This window comes from Anas platyrhynchos, chromosome 2 (assembly GCF_047663525.1).
Source record: "Anas platyrhynchos isolate ZD024472 breed Pekin duck chromosome 2, IASCAAS_PekinDuck_T2T, whole genome shotgun sequence".
NCBI classification, from domain to species: Eukaryota; Metazoa; Chordata; class Aves; order Anseriformes; family Anatidae; genus Anas; species Anas platyrhynchos.
The window spans coordinates 75,874,846-75,893,004 of NC_092588.1; the positions used below are offsets into that span (position 1 = coordinate 75,874,846).

Genomic DNA, 18,159 nt, shown 5'->3' on the forward strand with positions numbered 1-18,159 from the left:
ATGGAGAAAAGAGTAGAGGGAGAGTGTGTACTGAAACTTTCAGCTGTACCTGTAACAGAGTTCTCTTTTCTTCTCTTTAACTTTTTTATTATTTATTATTATTATTATTTCTGAGATGTTTGGGGTGATGTATGCACACAGTGCAGCTCTGCCAATGCCAACAGACAGTACACTTACCTACTCACTTGGGAATTTCCCCGGCAAGAAAAAGCCCCAAAGGGAAAGCTGTTGTGGTGTGCAGTGTGCTGAGTGAGAGGGTAACGAGGGCTGGCAAGCCAGCATCACTTCACAGCTCAGACAAACAAGTAATAGCAGATCTTGATCTCAGTTCACCTCTATATACCAGGGTAAGGGATGCCAGTACAGGCATGGATTTATGTGCACTCCACGTGTCCCTGATTAGCAGTATTTTTGAGAGGGCCAGGGAGGCAGCTGGGGCTGGTAACAGCTTCACTCATTCAATTTTAATTGACTCCTGTGTGTTTGTCAGATCCCTCAGTGCTGCCTTCTTTCTGTTTTAACTTGTGCCAAAAGCTGAATTCGTCCCATCAACCATGGGGAACAAGCAAGCAAGATGTACAGATCAGTTACAGGTACAGAACAAAGTCTGTGTTGCCTTTTGAATTACATTTTAGGTACAATCTGCACTGAATTTCAAGATCATAGAACAACTATCACAGTTCAAGCTACAAACCCAGTGAAATTAATCACTAGTCACACAGTTGTACATTAAAGCAGGCTTTGATTCACGGTAAGTTTGTTTATTTCTCATTTTGTGTGCGTTTGTATTAGTGTCCAATCTTCTGTCTATGAAAATCCTAACAAAATGCTTCAGTGGGATCAAGACTATACCACTAGCTGTTTAGAAACAACTACTGATAGTGTTTAAATGGTATGCAATCAACCAAAATACTCATAACCAAAACCAAAAAAGCCATCCAAATGAGTGACAATAATGTTTTCTGTAATCTTCCTTTCTCTAACAGTAACAAGTAACTTAAGTGAAACCTTGAAAAAATTGGTCCAGACACATATACAAGATTTCTGTTGTAACTCTTCTAAAAATACATATAAATAATGGTGGGGATAAATGGCAGACAGCATCACAGTTGAAAATAAAAGAATTACAGATCTTACCTCTGCTTTTATTTTATTGTCTCCAAAACAGAGGTGTTGTAAGTAGGCTGCAGCATTGGACTGTACTGAGGGAAATTGATGCTGTAACATCTGTATAACTTCTGGAAGCTCTGGATCCCGCCATCCAAACTCTCTGTGTGAAAACAAACATGAAAGATTCAGCAAAAATTCTGCTGTTAGAGGATAAATGTGGCAACAGTTTGGCCAGAAAGACAAAATACATGTCTAGGTAAAATCTTAATATTTTCTGCTATTTTCAAAGTGAAGATTCAATCAAATATTAAGCTACTTTTTCATTCTAAACTGTACTACACAAAAAAAAAAAAAAAAAAAAAAAGATAAAGCTAGAATAGCTAGAGTAAAGATATAGCTAGAATAAATAACTTTATGGAATTACATCTCTAAGCGCTAAACTTCCTTAAGTAAAAAGGGCTATATAAAATTTAATATAAGAAGAGAAAGATCCATGCTTACACCATTATACTGTTTCTATTAAAATTCAAATATGGAGTGCTAGAATCAGAACTCTTAAATGGTTTGCTAAGAAATGTTATTTTGTCAAAAAGTCTTTTTTACATACTGCAATCTTTATTCAATAAAAAAATGCTCTTATATAGGAAGTCATTACCTATTTTGTGTTTCAGTTTATTTTTGCCAGATATGGTCCATGCTTAAAGTTATATTATAAAATTTGTATTATATATTGCATAATACATACTGTTATATAATTTTACAAACATTACAGTTATACAATACACAGTTACACAACTGATTACTTTTAAGTCTTCATTAATACTACCCAACCTAAAGCAGATAGGCAAGTACAATGACTCAGTGTTTGCAGTGTCCTTTAATCCTACAAAGCATGACATGCCATTAGCATCAAATGAAACAACCGAACCCAAGTGTGCTGAACAAGCCCCAGCAGGCATTCTGCAGCTTCCAGAGCCGAACTTAACATCAGCCTGTCTCTGCAGGTAATTTGTCCCCTCTGTATCTCTGGGTAAAAGGAGTCATGAAAATAGCTTTGGGCTTTGTGTCCCGAAAGCCAGACATGCATGCAGCCACTCTGCACGAGATACTTCATCTCACACATGCCTTCTTCCTAAGGGCTAATTTTTGTGCCATATGAATAGTTTTCATCACCTTCCATCTAGTGCTGCACATAGAAGGTAATACAGGAATAGGGCTCTCTGGCCTTGGCCACATTCATCCCACTTGCCCTGTAGGAGGCAACAGGAGATTTGACACCACCTCATCCTCAGCATTCAGCTGGGATCCCTGCATGGGGCACCTGGGAAGCCAAACCTCTCACGTCTTCATTGGAGGCACACAAGAGCCACACCAGGGGATAATTCAGAGCAAGCAGCACTGAATTTCCATTTGGTTTGTTTCTCTTCAGTGGAGCAGCCATTACGACTACAAACCCAATTTAGGTGTGTAAGTTAGGTACCTAAAAGAAGTGGAAGGAGTTGACTCCCCAAACTTGTGTTGAGTCCCCCACCTGTGTTTGAATAAAGCTTATAGTAGCTCTGCAGTCTCAAGTAAACTCAGGCATCTCCCGCCTCAAATGTGACAGCTCTCCAAGACATTTCATTGAAACAAGACTCATTTTACAATAATAATGGATTACTATGAAAGAGAAGTGTTATTTGTTCTTTTGTTTGTTCTTTTCTCACCCAGAACATTTGCCAGATTGAGTTATTGTTACAGTCGTATCTTTATGTAAAGATCTAGAATATAAATAGATGTAGAAAAATACACCCAGAATTTCATCTGCTGCTTCTGCTCTGACAAATTAGATGTTAAGACATAAATATTACATTTCACATTAAGTGTTTAATGCAAAGAAAACAGAAGTGTAATAATAAATCGCGTGCGGACTATTCCAGTGAATCCTTGGGACAACACAGACTGTTGGGAAGCTTCTAAGGGAGACTTTTAGACCATAGATCAGAAAGACCTTAACACTGAACTGATATTTTGGAAATGTGGAACAATGAAAAGATATTAGGGAAGGCTAGAAACTTTGGCAGCTGTTAGGAACAAACTGGGACATTAAGCAGCTAATGATGTTGGAAGCAGTTTCATCTGTAAGATAAGGACAATAACTATGGATTAAACAAACAAGATTTAAATAGTTCACAGAAATGACACAGAAAAATACCTAATTTACAATGAGTATCTTCTTGAGGAGAACAAAACACTTCTTACAGAAATACAGCCTCACAATGTTGGGAGACTTGAGTAGCCTTCACCAAACAGACTCAGAAACTGAGATGGTGCTTGGAAGGATTCAGAGAACCCTGTGGTTTACAGACTGAGCACCAACTACTTTGCTAGATAGTTCCTCTCAGAGGAACACTAGCTAACATCTAGCCCTTAATGAGATCAGGGCTTGCAGCTGAAGATGATGGCATGACAAACACTACATCTGCTGCATATGCTAGCTCACTATAACTCTACAGGTTAAGTTACTTGGTTAAGCACTTATTTCTGTTCAACAATGTGCTGAACAAAGTCATTAACAAATCATAAAGTGACAGAGGGCAGTGACAAACAACGTTATTTGATGTGTTAGCTTCCTCTTATACTTTCTCACCGTAATGATACCTAGGTATTAACAAATGTTAACAGGGAGTTCAACTATGCTAGACTTCTCTCCTATATACATGGCTCTCAACCAACTAGAAATCATCCAGAAAATATTTTTACATAAAAAGAAAAAATGAAACAAAACAAAACCTCTTACTGATGAGCAATTCATTATTTGAGCTGCTCTTATAATTTATTCTCATTCCTAGATCCCTAGTGCAGGTGTTGGTATTTTGGAGAGGATATAAAATACCAGAAGAAAACAGCTTGTACGACCAGACAACGAGTGGGAACATTTGAAAGGTGTTGTTTTAAACCAAGTAACTATACTTCAAAGTGTTGGAATTTCTAACACCAAATAGCATCCCAAAGGAAATTTTTTCCTTAATATGTGTATTACTCAACCAAATAAAGAAATACACACACACAAAACCAAACAGCATTATGTGCAATAGTATACCATGTACTATGATACAGCTCAGATTCTTTGTTGTCGTATCTTGGAATCCAGGAGAAAAGAGGCAATCAAAGGGCAAAAGGAAAAGGTCCCTTAATCAAAGGCACACTTAATTGTCCTAATGAATCTGAAGTCTTAATATGATATTTACATACAAAAACAAGGCTGTGCTTACTTTTCCCCTCTGATCTCCTAAAAGACAAGCTGACAAGTAAGTGATGGATAAATACTTCTTGGCAATGTTTGTGTGTACCTTGGGTTTAAGAAGAAAATTAATTCCAAAAAGAAACTTTTAACACAGAATATTGTCATGTAACCAGTTCTAGGGGAGAGAATGAACAAAGCAGAAAAGTTTAACAAAATTTAGCTCCGGTAAGCACTGTCATTTCAAGCAGATGGTCTCTAAGATTGTTATATTTTTAGTAGTTTCTGAATGAAATATGGTAGCTATATAAAACAAACAAAAATTTCTGTCAACAGTTAATGTTGCTTGAATAACTGCGATAATTTTAGCAGCCTTCAGGGCAGGGAGGACTAGTTTCTGGGAAATCATATTTTTCAGTTGTTTTTTAACAGTCTATTCTAGGTGGGAAAAAATGAGGTAGGGAAAGATGATTTTACATTTTAGAAAAGCAAGCTTGCAGCTCTATTAACAAAATTTACTTCAAAAAGTAAGTATGCACATTTTAAAATTCAGGTTAATTATGAATAGTTAGGATGGCTACTTAATGAAGTCTACTGGACAGAGGCCTTGAGGCATATCTGTGTGACAAAAAATACTTATTAAAATGGAGAGTAAAACAAAAAGTGAGAGAAAAACTGGAAGGGATAGGAAAGTAGATTGTAGAAGTCAAGAGTTTGGATAGAGTAGTAGAGTTGGTACTTGATGAAGATTAGGGTCTGATTAAAGGAAGGGAAAAGGATAAGGAAAATCAAATCTATCTCCATTTCTGTGAAACATCCGATATTGTGCTACATGCAAATGAGTTAAGCTGGCAACAAAAGAGGCTCCAATCCCTAGTAAAAATATAATAGTAGAATTAAGCAAAATTTTAAAATTTATTGGGTAACCTAAGCAACCACTGTGTGTCATTTATTAACATCCCCATGCTTATGAAATCTGAGAGAGGCGATACACATGGATGATGAAAGGAGCCAGAAGGTTGCAGTAAATCTGAGGAGATGCATGGCATGCAATTTTTGCAAATCCTATCAAATTATCTGTGCAATCGATCCAAAAATGAACAGTAAGCTAGCATATGCATTTTCAAGATCTTCTGCTACTGGCTACATTGCTCTGGGAATACCAACACTACGCAGCTAAGGACAGCTAACAGCTTCTGGTGTTGGTGTGGCTTTTGTGCAAGGAAATTGTAGCTGTGCAACAACTTGGCAGCTTTGGCTGGAAAGCAGCATTTGCAATACACTCCAGACAGTTCATCAGGTTGTAGAAGTACATTAGTACTAGGAAGCATCCTTATCTGAGGGGACTGACCAAACCAGGGCACTGTGTTCCTTCCACCTTGTCTCTTTGACAGAAATTGTGTTCTAGGAGTATAAGACCAATCTCTTCTTGAATCCTTCAAAAGGTTTTAGCTGGAAGTGGTGACTAATGACATGGATTGTGGTAGGCTACTGTCAAGAGGTGGAAGATGACCCAAAGGGGAACACTGACTTACATGTATATGTAAGCTGGCTTTACATGTATATTTGCTTAGAGAATATTGTCTGGGATCAATTGAAGAGAATCAGGTAAGAGTTGGACATGAGATACAATAAATCTGAAATGGAGCAGTATAAGCAACAATACCAAGAAATCCAGTCTGAATGAGGACACTAATTATTGCACTGAAACCAATTCCTGCTCCCACCATCACAGGGAAAGGAGATACAGACTGCAAACATAAGTGAGATTGTTAGTAACACAGCTAACTGCACTGGCTATGAGGGATCGCTGAAAGGTGCTGTGTTGAGGACAGGGTATGTACATCACCTGAATATTTGCTTGAATTTTGCAATAATTCTTTTTTTCTTTTCCTACTGCAAATTCTGATGACACACAGAAAAGAAACACCAAAAGCACTGATACCTAAGCACCTGTTTTCAAAAATGTACAAAATAAGTTTTATAACATAGGTGTCCAGCTGGTAACTAAGGATACCAATCAGAATCCTCACAGAGAATTTGAGAAGCAGGTGTGATGTCTCCGTATACTCTTTACCCATTGGTCACAGTAAATTTCATGAGAGCTTGGATTCTTATTTCTAATTTATGTTATTAGAGCAGAACATTCACATCTGATCAAGCAGTTGGCATAGGCAAGTCCTGACACCCAGAGCTATTCCAATCTCAGCAGCATTCCCCAAAGGCAGCGCTGTGAAGATGCCTGCCACCAAGAGCCATATGTTTGACAAAGACTGAACTACCACCAAGCACTTATCAAAGAAAGGGAATGCACAATCTGTAAATATATTTATTACAAAATTGTATGTTTAAACCAGACTTATCTGTAGGTACCTACCTATCTTAATAAGCACGCTTGTGTGAGACAGTCTTACAGACTGGTGAAGGAGAGGTTATCATATATGAAGTGGTGCTCAAGGGCAAATACAATTCAATCTGTGCTAAGGATAATGTTTCCTAGATTTCTGGCATTGCTAATGCCAGCCTACAAGATTTTTGCTGTACTTATGCCTACAGAGATATACCCTTCTGTTTACTTTTTTTTTTTTTTTACCCCCTACAAAATTCAGTAAAGACTGAAAATCTCTTTCAGCTCATCTGTGAAAGGAGAGCTCTGAGAATAGGTTTCTGGTAGTACTAGGAAAAAACAAATTATATATAGTTTAGGATCACACACAAAGAGAACTAATCAAGAGTCAAAAGAAGATCAAAGAAAGAACTACCTCCCACATTTAAGGGGAGAGATGTACTTCTATTAAAACTATTTGGAAGGGAATATATCAATACTATAGGGATCTCCCATTAAGGACTTTCTCTTAGTACATTTAAAAAGAGCATGATGGACAAGATGTTAAACCTAACTAATACAAAAAATAATAATAAAAAAATTAAAGATCATCCAAAGACAAGGATTGTGATAAAAACACAAAGAAGCTATCTAACCGCTTGTTCCGTCTTTTTCTCTCTGTGATTCTAGGGCTGCTGGTCAAACTGTTGGATTCTATTACCCTTGGTTCAAGAGGCATTTGGATAATACCCATAATAACATGCTTTAACTTGTGGTTAGCCTTGAAGTGGTCAGGCAGCTGGTCTAGATGACCTCTGTAGGCCCTTTCCCACTGAACTATTATAATTCCGATTCTAAAACAAAAGCGAACATCTTATACTTCATTGATTGGGAATGGTATTTGAAATATTTCCCTAAAATATGTTCCCTTTTTCAAGCATACTTCTCCATATCTAAGCACACCTGTATACACATAGTTATTTAGTTTATTATTGCAGATTGTAAGCCCGGTCTGAATCATCTGCTACAATTTAAGAGGAGGTAAAACTACTATATTTGCTACTGGCATTTATGAAAATGTAACACATGAAAATTGGTTAGACTCAGGACACAATTCTAGGAATAAAGATGACAATCTCCATTCCACTCACCCTGGATAACGCACAAAACCCTTACCATATCATATTGCCTTCTCTGAATTCTAGTCTAACTCGGAGGAAGGAGTGTGCAACATCGAGCAACTGATCACCTTCCCCTTCAGCCCCACGCTGATATGAACAACATACATTCACAAAATGTAATAACACCAGGTTTAGGCCTAAGCCCCTTAAGGCAGCAATGAACACGTATCAGCAGAGAGCTAACTGTACTGCTGGTTCGGTCTTTCAAGAAAGATAAACCACACAAAAACTACTGAAAAAGTTAGAAAAGAAAAAAGACATAATTTAAACTGAATATGGAAGTAAGGACAGGGAAAAGACAGCATGGATATATCTTCTGTGAATAAAAATGTCAGTTCTAATAAAACAAATACATTTAAGTTATTGTTTATCCCAACCTGAAAATGCATCCTATGTGCATCCATGTCTGTCTGTGTGGCACACAGGCAGGAGAACAAACCAGAAATTATATTCTGACTTCATAAATAAATAAAAGCACAATGATTCTACTACAGTTGATAGACCTACCTGCTTAGGTTATGGAAGAGCAACTGCAGGGCTTTGCATGACAGAAGCAAATGCGTCCAATATCACACAGCCCAAGTAAATGTTTACCTCTCACCAACCCTGCCATTCTTGAATCTCACAAAATTTCACCATTTGTTTCTTCCACTAACTGAGTTCTTAACACTTTTGGGAGAGCTGCTGTTCGAGCAGTGTGCTTGCCAAATGGCTTTGTAACACTGAAAAATGACTGGAATAACCTCTTCATTGTGGGGTTGCCTGTTTATTTATTTTATTTTTTTAAATATGTGCACAACTGTAAATTTGCAGGCAAAAAACTAACGCAAAGCCTGTAAGACTTGTACACATGGGTTCAGAAAGAGAAGCAAGCATTTCACTGCAGAGTCCCACATTACGTATGGAAAAGCTGATCTCAGAGCTTGCCAGCACTTGAATGGGCAAAAATTATAAAGATATGCACGGCTCAACAGTTACTGATTTTCACTCGAGTAACACGCTGGATCTACTTACTCGGGCATACTGTGACCTGTTTCTATACGCCGTGTTAGGATTCTATCAGCCATACCTTGACCCACTTTACTGGATCGACAATTTCACTGAAATAAAAATAAACAACATTTTGCATTCTGGCAATGTGCCACTTAAATATTAAGTGCATCATGCACGAGCAGTCAACAACATTTGACTGCACTTCAGTAATATACTTTTTTTTTTTTTTTAAGCGTGTGGCTTATCTCTTCTCTAGATTTCAGATTTAGCACAGCTGAATATAAAACAGCTGTACAAACGTTTGGCAATCCTGCTGAAAATCTGCAGAAAGAACCTTCAAGATGCTGCTCTAGGGTTTTGACATTCTTTAGGGTTTTGACATTTTCCTCGTCTTACGCTTCCATGTGGCCAAACCTGGAAGAACTATCCAGAAGTACTTCCCCAGCTCCCTCACAAACCTGATTTTTTGGACTAGTGTCACGATTTGTGTCTGCAAATGAGGATGTGGATGAGGATGTGCTATGGCAGGTGCGCAGAATTCCTGCAGAGCAGCAACAGAGATGCTCAACTTCTCCCAGGTTGTTAACAGAACTGCAAGCCTGAGGTCTCAGGGCCACTTCAAAACACCAGGTCTCCTATACTGCAAAGGGCTATAGTTGATTTGTACAATGGCAAGCACACCCTACTGCTCATTGCTAAAACAGTTCTGCCCTTGTATGTTTTACATGCTCTCTTTAAGGTTGGACATGGTGCTTAGGGACATGGTTTAGTGGGTGACGTTGGTAGTAGGGTGATGGTAGGACCAGAAGATCTTGGAAGTCTCTTCCAACCTTAATGATTCTAGGATTCTAAGGCATCCCTCTTCTGCTTTTACACTACTACCTGTGATTTAAATTTTAAAATAAGAAAACCTTCAGAAGTGAGCTTGTGAAGAGGCAAGATGAGAACTACTTCAACATAACGAAAGTGATCTGGAGCTGAATGGCCTGTAGATTTTTTGAACGTCTCAAGAGGAAAAGGTTTTTAAGATGCTACAGTTGAGAGAAGATCATCTAGTGACACTGGCCAACATCGCATTATTCACTGCTCTGTGGTACTACCTGCAAACAGCATGATCACTCTTAAAGGTACGAGTCTTATCTGTTCAAGGTCACCCTGACTTCATTTTTAAATTGAAATATATTTACAAACGCTATGAAATAATCTTTCACACTATTGATATACTGATCTTTACTTATTTAATTCCCTTACTCTCAGTGAGGGAACTTTTAAGAAAAATGATGGCTGTCCCGAGGTAGCCATACCCTGCTGTTGCTCATATAATGTTATCTCTCCTCTAGACTGTGGGGTGGAGAGCAGAGAAAAATTAGGTACTTCAGTGCTTTAGGATATCTTTATTTTTGCCATTTGCTTTTTGTTTGTTTTGTTTCTATAGTGTTTTTTGTTTTGTTTCTGTAGTGGTTTTTTATTATTATTTTATTTTATTTTTTTTAATTTTTGTCAGAAAGAGTTGCATTATTCTTTTGGGGGCCGTTGAGCTGAAACAGTCTTGAAAATCTTGTTTCATCTCTTCCTCTGCAGGTATTTGCATATACAGGGACTGCCTCAACAGCGAATAAAAGGCAAATTAGGTAAGCTATCAAGATGTCTTTAGGCTGCCTAATTTATCTTCCTTCTCCCTGAAATGCATCACATTTCCCTGACCCCCTGTTCTGAAACAGAAGGGTTTCACAGTAGCTTAATGCATCACAGCTGTGAAAATATGCCACATTAACCCTTCCCTGAGAGACCCGCTTACATCTGCTTCTCTCTGTGCACAGGAGCTCACATTTCACAGGGAAGATTTCACCAGGCTGTGAAATTTCACTCAGCAGCAGCACTGCTGCTACAGACATGGGCATGCTCTTCTCGTCGTAGATCAGGAGGATGGAAATGTAGACGGGAGATGAGAACAGCCGGCAGACCTAAGGGTGTCTGGCCTTGGCTCTGTCATGGACTTTGCAAGACAGTCATTTGCTTTAGTGCCTTTCTCAGAGGTGTGACAGATTCTGTATTTGGAGGTCGTTAAACCAAAATTGTCTCTTTTTCTAGAACTAGTGCTCCCATTCAGAGTTTCTTAAACCTTTCTACGTTTCCATGACACGGGGGAAAAGCTTTTGGGATCCCACCTCTGCCTGACCACATAGAACCGTGTGATTTCCAAAGAACAAATGTCTCTTGATAAAAGCCCTGTTTTCTTAGGGAAGTGGGACGAGCACTTCAAGAGGAAGACAGCTGTTTTATATACCTGCATGCATGAGGGCACTTCACCAGTGTACCTACTAAACCAGCAGCAGGACAATTTCACATTAAGTGTGAAAACCAGCACCAATGGCACCAGTTGACATCATGCCCACCTGTGGGAGAGGAAAAGAGCACACACTCCCTCAAAGCCTCAGAGCATCCACTTTTTGTCTGAAACAACCACCCCAACATATCCCGAAAGGTGCTGGGGCACTCAAACACCTCTTCAGCCTGCTTTTTAACATCAAGTTATTACGCAAAATGATACCTAATGTGACAGCACATGGCTCTGCTCACCCCTACTTCATGTTCTCTCCTTCCCTAGTGGTTGGTTACTCCATCCAGTGCACTACTGGCTTACTTTGATACTGCAAAGCAGCAGCTCTCACATTATCTCTGTGCCTACATGCCCAAGCATCACTCTTATCTATCCAATACTTCAGAGCACTTCCCATCTTTCTGAGCACATTAAACTCTTCAAAGTAGACATTCTTCTGATGCTCAAATGATGAGTATTAAACAAAAAAAAATGTAAAGGTGATTCAAAATATCATACAAATTGATAAACCCCAGAATTTTCCCTCAAATACTCAAGCATGGAGTCAGGAAAACCAAGAGAAAAGCACATGTGAATTTACAATAATGAGTTAGAAAACAACAACAATATTCTCATTGGTTTTTTTTTTTACAATTACACTCCTATGCAATCTTTTTGAAAAGCAGAGGCACTAACTCTGTTCATTAAATTTGCAAGGTGTGCAACACAGTAAATGAACCTGAATTTGCCTTTCCTGTAAAAGGCAAATACAGGCTTTTCTTTGTGGCTTTTACTTCAGTTTTCATTAAGCATGAAAAAAATGATCTCCTGCAGGCTAACTAGATATATCTCAACATAAAAGCACCAAAACAATGCCATAATGCAAAATACACTTGACACTCGTGAGCTAGGGAGTTCATTGGATCAATAACAGAAGAGATAAATTGTTAAAAACTTGTCAAATGTAAGGCTGATGGATAGAAGGAAAAATACCCACCAGTGCTGGGTACTGACACTCTAATACTACTGCTACTTCCCCTGTCACATGCCTTTCATCTATTTTAAAACTCTATAGAGATTCTCGGGACTTCTCCTAATGCAGTACATAGATATCATCACCTCATGTCACACATGGGTAGACAGAGACAGCACTTACATGACTCTCTCACAGGGGAAAACTGAAAAAAGTAGCAGAAGCTAGAAGAGCAACTGCAAAATCCTCAGCACGTTTTCAGCTCTCTGAACTGAATACGCTGATTCACTGTTAGCTGACTGCAACAGCAACAGAAAAATGCAGATGATTTGGACAGCATTTCAAGGGAGTGCAGGACAAGAAGAAACCTTCTGGGCCATCAAACCTGATTTCTGATTGCAAATCTGCTATGTGGCCCGTATGCTGCACCACACATTGCTCAAGCTAAAGACAGACTCACATAGGAAAATTTTAATCAATCTCAAAATCCTTTGACCAACAGTACAGGTTTATACATGAAAAAAATAATTATCACACATATCCAAGAAGGGGTGTTTGTTGGTTTTTTTTACCCACTTCTAGCAAGCTGTTCCAATCACATTCAACAAATGTAGTATGTATCTTATTTTTCAGATTGCTAAATCAGAAAACAAGGTTGCACTTGCAGGGGAAGGTAGAAGGAGAAAGGATGGTTCCTAGCTTGGTATCTAGCAGAATAACATTTTTGTTCTCTGTTTGGCCCACAGGATAACCCAGAGACACCCCACAACGGTACAAAAACTAGCAGAAGAATAATGAGCTAACCGACGGACAAACCAGGCTAACAGGACTACCAGTGCCCTAGAAGACCAGGGGACCTCACAACCCTCCATTTGCCAGTAACAAAACCAGACCAAGAACAGTGTCTTACCTTAATAAAAAAAAAAAAAAAAAGCCCCTCCCCCCCAAAGCCGAATCAGAAAAAAATGATTTTACACGGATGACAGAGTTTGTTGCAGAAGGAGGCTGTAGATTTTAAGTAAACCTAAAATAGACAGCTTGACAGCTCATACATACATTTGTTAGCTTCACTTCAGTAAAATGCAACTCACAGAAAAACACCCTTTGAATGAGCAAAAACAGCTCCTCTTTTAGTTGCCATCATACCAGGTTACAACTGGGTCATGACTTTTCCATCCTTTATAAGAAGAACAAGACCGCAGGCTGTTCTGCAGAAATGCTTCTAGCTGAGCTGTGAAACACCAATAAACCCTCCGAACAAAAATAATCACGCTATTGATTCAGGGCAATTGCCCTTATTAACGAATGGGAGAAATACTGCCAAGGATCTGTCATTTGGAAATCAGAATCAATATCGTAAAGATATCTTTGAAACTAGAATTTATTAAGGGATAATATGGGCCTCAATCTATCAGAAATGTTTCCTCAGCCTGTGGAAGTACAGCCACCTACAAAAAATAACGAGATCACGTTAGTTGCAGGGTACTTATTTCCATGCAGCATGCTCTAGGTGGGACTTACCATCTGATATACCAAATTCAAGTGCCCATTACCTTAACTGTCCAAAGATGGTAGGTGGTTTGTGATACCCTGCCATATATTCTGCCAGCTGCAACAAGTACAGGCTGTGAATTGCATCCTCATTTTTTTTTTTTTTTTAATTTTCCCAGACCTTGGGTAACCTTTTTCCCCCACATTTCCTTCTTAGAACTTAAAAGATGTTGCCTTTCCCTCTGCCCTGAAACTGTCCCCTACATGTTCAGGTGACAGCACTGACTCCAACTATAAAAACATCCTACATTTACATCCTACAGCTCTACCGTAAAGAATTGCCTCAGACTTCAGTGACCATGCACAGACCATGGTTACATACAATCAAGCAGCTGATACCATAGTTATTTCTAAAATAGACTTCTGACATGTTTATAATTTAAAGTAGCTTAAACTGTGGTTAAAGACTTAAGCATTGATTCTGCAGCATGTGCAATTCCTGTAGCATGTATAACCTATACATATCTACTCGATTTTGACTAGATTGTTATTTAAGAAATTAGATTTTACTCTAAGACACTCCCATAAATGAACAGTGGGCTCAGATGCTGAACTAATGAAAGCTGTAACAACCCCTGCCCTCCTGCACAGGCACTGAACCCATTCTTAACAGCCACTGATTTCTCTCCCTCCCCCCCTGAGGCCCACTCAGACCAGGGGCTGGACATCATCACCTGCTTTATGGAAGACACATGCACACTTGCACAAAACAGATATGACAGTCAAGCCATCTTTTTTTTTTTCTTTTTAACAGCTGCTGATCTCTGCAACAGATAAAACAGAAATGCTATTCCATTACGTAAAGCATTTGAGGTGAGGACACCTCTGGCCAGGTGGCAAGAGGGGAGAAAGGAAAGGAAAAAAAATCAAATTGAGCTGAAAACCAATGAGGGATACTCATTAGATTGAACAGACAGGTTCAACATACCGAAGAAGGACTTAAGGAACCAGACCAAGGGAAAATAAAAGCTGATGACAAAATGGTATGATACATTTCTTACACAAGCTTAATTTTATGGTTTTGGTCATCTCAGGACAAACATCTATCATTTTGAAAGATAGCAAGCTGCAAATTTCAAAATCAAGTTCAGACACAGCAATGTTCAGCTGTGTAGATTGCACAAGAGGAGGGTGGGAGTGGGAAAAGTTTGAGATTTTTTTAGGTCCATGTCAATACTTGCTGTTCAAAAGTTTTCATCTAATGGCAAATACGAATTCACTCAGGACTTTGTGTTCTTGATATAACTTGATAAAAATGAAACTCATATCCAGTTTCATTAAAACACACTGTGGAAAAGCTATGGAACTGTTCTATTATAGAGGATATTGTATCTGGCATTATTTATTTATTAGTGGAGAAATCACTATATAGGCTATTGAAATGATTTTTCTGTTTCATAAAAATATCTCCCTCTTTGACTTTTTTTTTTTGCCTGAACATAAAGAAAGGTGATCATACTGCAAACCTCTGTAGACTACACTGCAAATGAAGTATGAAGCACACCACACTTCAGTTTGAGATGGTGTTTTTTGACCACTACTTTAATTTACTACACCACATTACTGGAGTCTCTTTCACTCAGAATCCAATGCAAGAAATATGATCAGAGGTGGCTTTTAAAGAATTTCTACATATTTCTACATGCACAAAGGAAATAAATATATTAAGACTTTCTCAGAAGCTGATACTAATTTACACTGAGGAGAATATTCTGCAGCCTTCTTTCCACAATCATGTATATCTGAGAAATAAAGCAAACATGGGGATTTTTGGAACGTATAAAATTATGTGGTTGTTGGCAGACTGCAGGAAGCTTTCAGCCTTTCAGACAGGGGTCCAGATAGAACTCCGAAAATAAAGTAGTTGGGCATCTTTGCTTTTCAGTATTCTACCACAACTGTGCACCTGCATTATTAAAAGTGGTATTTAATGAATAAACGTCTAGTGTATAAGTGCTTAGATCTTTCTTCCTTTAAAGCATATCAAGTACAAATTTCAGCTTGCTAAAGACCATAAAAACTGATGTTAGATATGCACAGAAAATAAAGTCTCCACTTTCCCTTGCTGCATAATGAGATCTAGAATATTTTACCTTTTGTGGAGAGCACAAGAGACCACTATGTCATAATTGTTTTCACATGAATTACAGATGAGCAACTGTCAAACTGGAAACCAGACGTTTTACTCAGACATATTTTGAGCAGAAATAAAGTTAAGTGTGTTAATTAGTTACTTGTGCCCACTGTAATTTCAGGATAGAAAAACTAAGAAAAATTTCACCAAAGCAGTAATTAAAAAGATATCGAGAGTATGCTTCTCATTGGCTCTGCAATTTTTTCATTTCTGAAGGTTTTGTGTAACTGATTACATCTTTTTTTTTTTTTTTACTTCTATGAGTAAATAGCAAAACTAATTAGCTGCACACTATTAAGTTAATGCACATTTATCTACAACAATTCAATTCTGACTGTGAAATAATCTTTCTAGCCCATAATTACACTCCAGCTTAATTAGCATAATTTCCGCAGCACATTCTTTATTAAAGAAGCTGACATAAGGGTTGGTCTTAAATACCAAGGATATTCTAGACAACTAGAAAAATGCAGACAGACATAGCTGCATTAAACACCTATTATATCATACAAGATAGCACATGTAAAACAGAATATGAATTAAATGCTATCTGCACTATAACAAGCATCTGAAGATGTTTTCAGAGAAGATAAGCAAAACACTCAAGGACTTGAGATGTCCTTGCTAGATGTGGTAGCACTGCCTGGCTCCTTCAGCCCTGCCCTGCATCTCATCCCTCTCACCGAGGGTTGCTGGCAGGTTACTTTTGATCCCATTCAGCATATGAGCTTTCTCGATATTGCCTCTGTGAAGGAAAATAAGATCTTGCATCATTTACACCAACTTAATTGTAGCCAGTCAGTTCCCACCAAAGAGAGTGACTGTAAGTGAAGACACATCAGTCACCAGGCTCACTGAGTCCTTGGTCTCCCGGTGAGAATTTAATAATCAGGTTGCCAGCTGGGAGCACCTGGGCCTCTTATGGACACTTCATTCCCTGGTGCTTGGGATAACAATACCGAACGCATTTTCTATGGGCCAAGGAGCAGTATGTGGGCAGCAGTATCCAAGTACTGCTGTGCTTGATGTGAACAAGAAGTTTTGGAAGCAATGCTTAGCAACCCTCTGAGTCATCTCGCTCTTCTCCTGCTCAGGTCTGTGACACGGCAGGTGTCAGTGCATGTAAGATTTATGCTTCTGAGCTATGAAATGTAACCTCTATGTAACACAAACAGCCAAGAACCTCTCTTTGCAGTTAGCTAAAAGGAAAATAAAAAACCAAAAAACCTTGCTTGTGTCTTCATCTAACTATTTCTAAACACTGGAAGCTTAAAATGAACTGTTACCTGAAACACTCTTGGGCTTTGTGAAGGATTTTGACTAAATGTATGCTGTTGGTGATGGTGTCCTTGCACTTTTCTATAATTACAAATGGTATAAAAGATACTTTCACCTGTGGAGGATTATCATTTATTGTGTAAGACAATGAAAGGCACTGAGTAAAATTTTCAAAATCAACGAGGTGATTTAAAGGCAAAATCCTCATAAAGGATTTTAATTTAACAAGGTTTCCAAAATGCCTAAGACTCTCTTGAAAATGTAGGCTTATGCTTTTAAATCAAATAGGCACTTTTAATAACTTTACTCACTCTAATTAACTTTTTCTTTTGAGGTTAGTGCTATTAAGCAAGACCAGGACCAAAACCATTGCAGCATGCTAATCAGTCATTGAATCCTGCTGCTGAAATGTAACATGCAAGGAAATGTCCTAAAAATTCAACATAAATTCAGAGCAACAGAAACTAGGAAATCTGTTATTGAAGAAAAACAAATCAGCAATACCTATTTCACCTTATTGCTTTCCTATGAACACAAACAACTATGCAAAGTCTGCTTGATTAGAATTTAAGATGAGGAAATCCATCATAAATGAGGTCATAAAATAACTTTTTATTTTTATTCAGACATATAAATGATACATCAACTTCTGCCTCCAGACTACACAAACACAGCCAGTTCAAGATGTTTCAAAAGCACAAGGAAAGCTGAAGCTGCCCCAGGAAGCTTCTCTGCTGCTCATTCTGCCTTCACCCCAGCGTGATGCAATTTGATTTTGAGGCAGCCCTGGCTTTAGCAGGAATTGGGAGAGAGGCAGGGAGGCCATGCCTATCTAGTTCTGCACCTGTAATACCTGTTTGGCCTTTGGGCCCCGGGCTGTGTAGGAGGATGCACCCAGGACATGCATCTCATTGCCTGTTCTGAATCAGCACAAGCCAGGTCTACTCAGTGGCTGAAGTTTTGCAGCTCCCATCAGTTTGCAACACAAAGTGAACGGCAGCTGAGCCTTTGCTTAAAGCCGTCCCTTTGAGCCGGAGTCAAAACACATCAGAAATTAAGAACTAGCTTCT

At 38.5% G+C, this 18,159-nt stretch overlaps 1 protein-coding gene across 11 annotated transcripts in view; it reads right to left on the bottom strand.

Annotated features, from left to right (window-relative positions):
* CTNND2 (catenin delta 2) overlaps positions 1 to 18,159 on the bottom strand; it is a 644,010-nt gene that overhangs the window by 164,409 nt on the left and 461,442 nt on the right. For all 11 annotated transcript variants that reach the window (XR_011807716.1, XR_011807715.1, XM_072034965.1 and 8 more), the window contains one exon: positions 1,138 to 1,270. Coding sequence is in view for 9 of the 11 variants with exons in the window: in XM_072034965.1 (XP_071891066.1) it covers positions 1,138 to 1,270 (133 nt within the window). In the remaining 2 variants the exon portion in view is untranslated. The remainder of the gene's footprint in view (positions 1 to 1,137; positions 1,271 to 18,159) is intronic.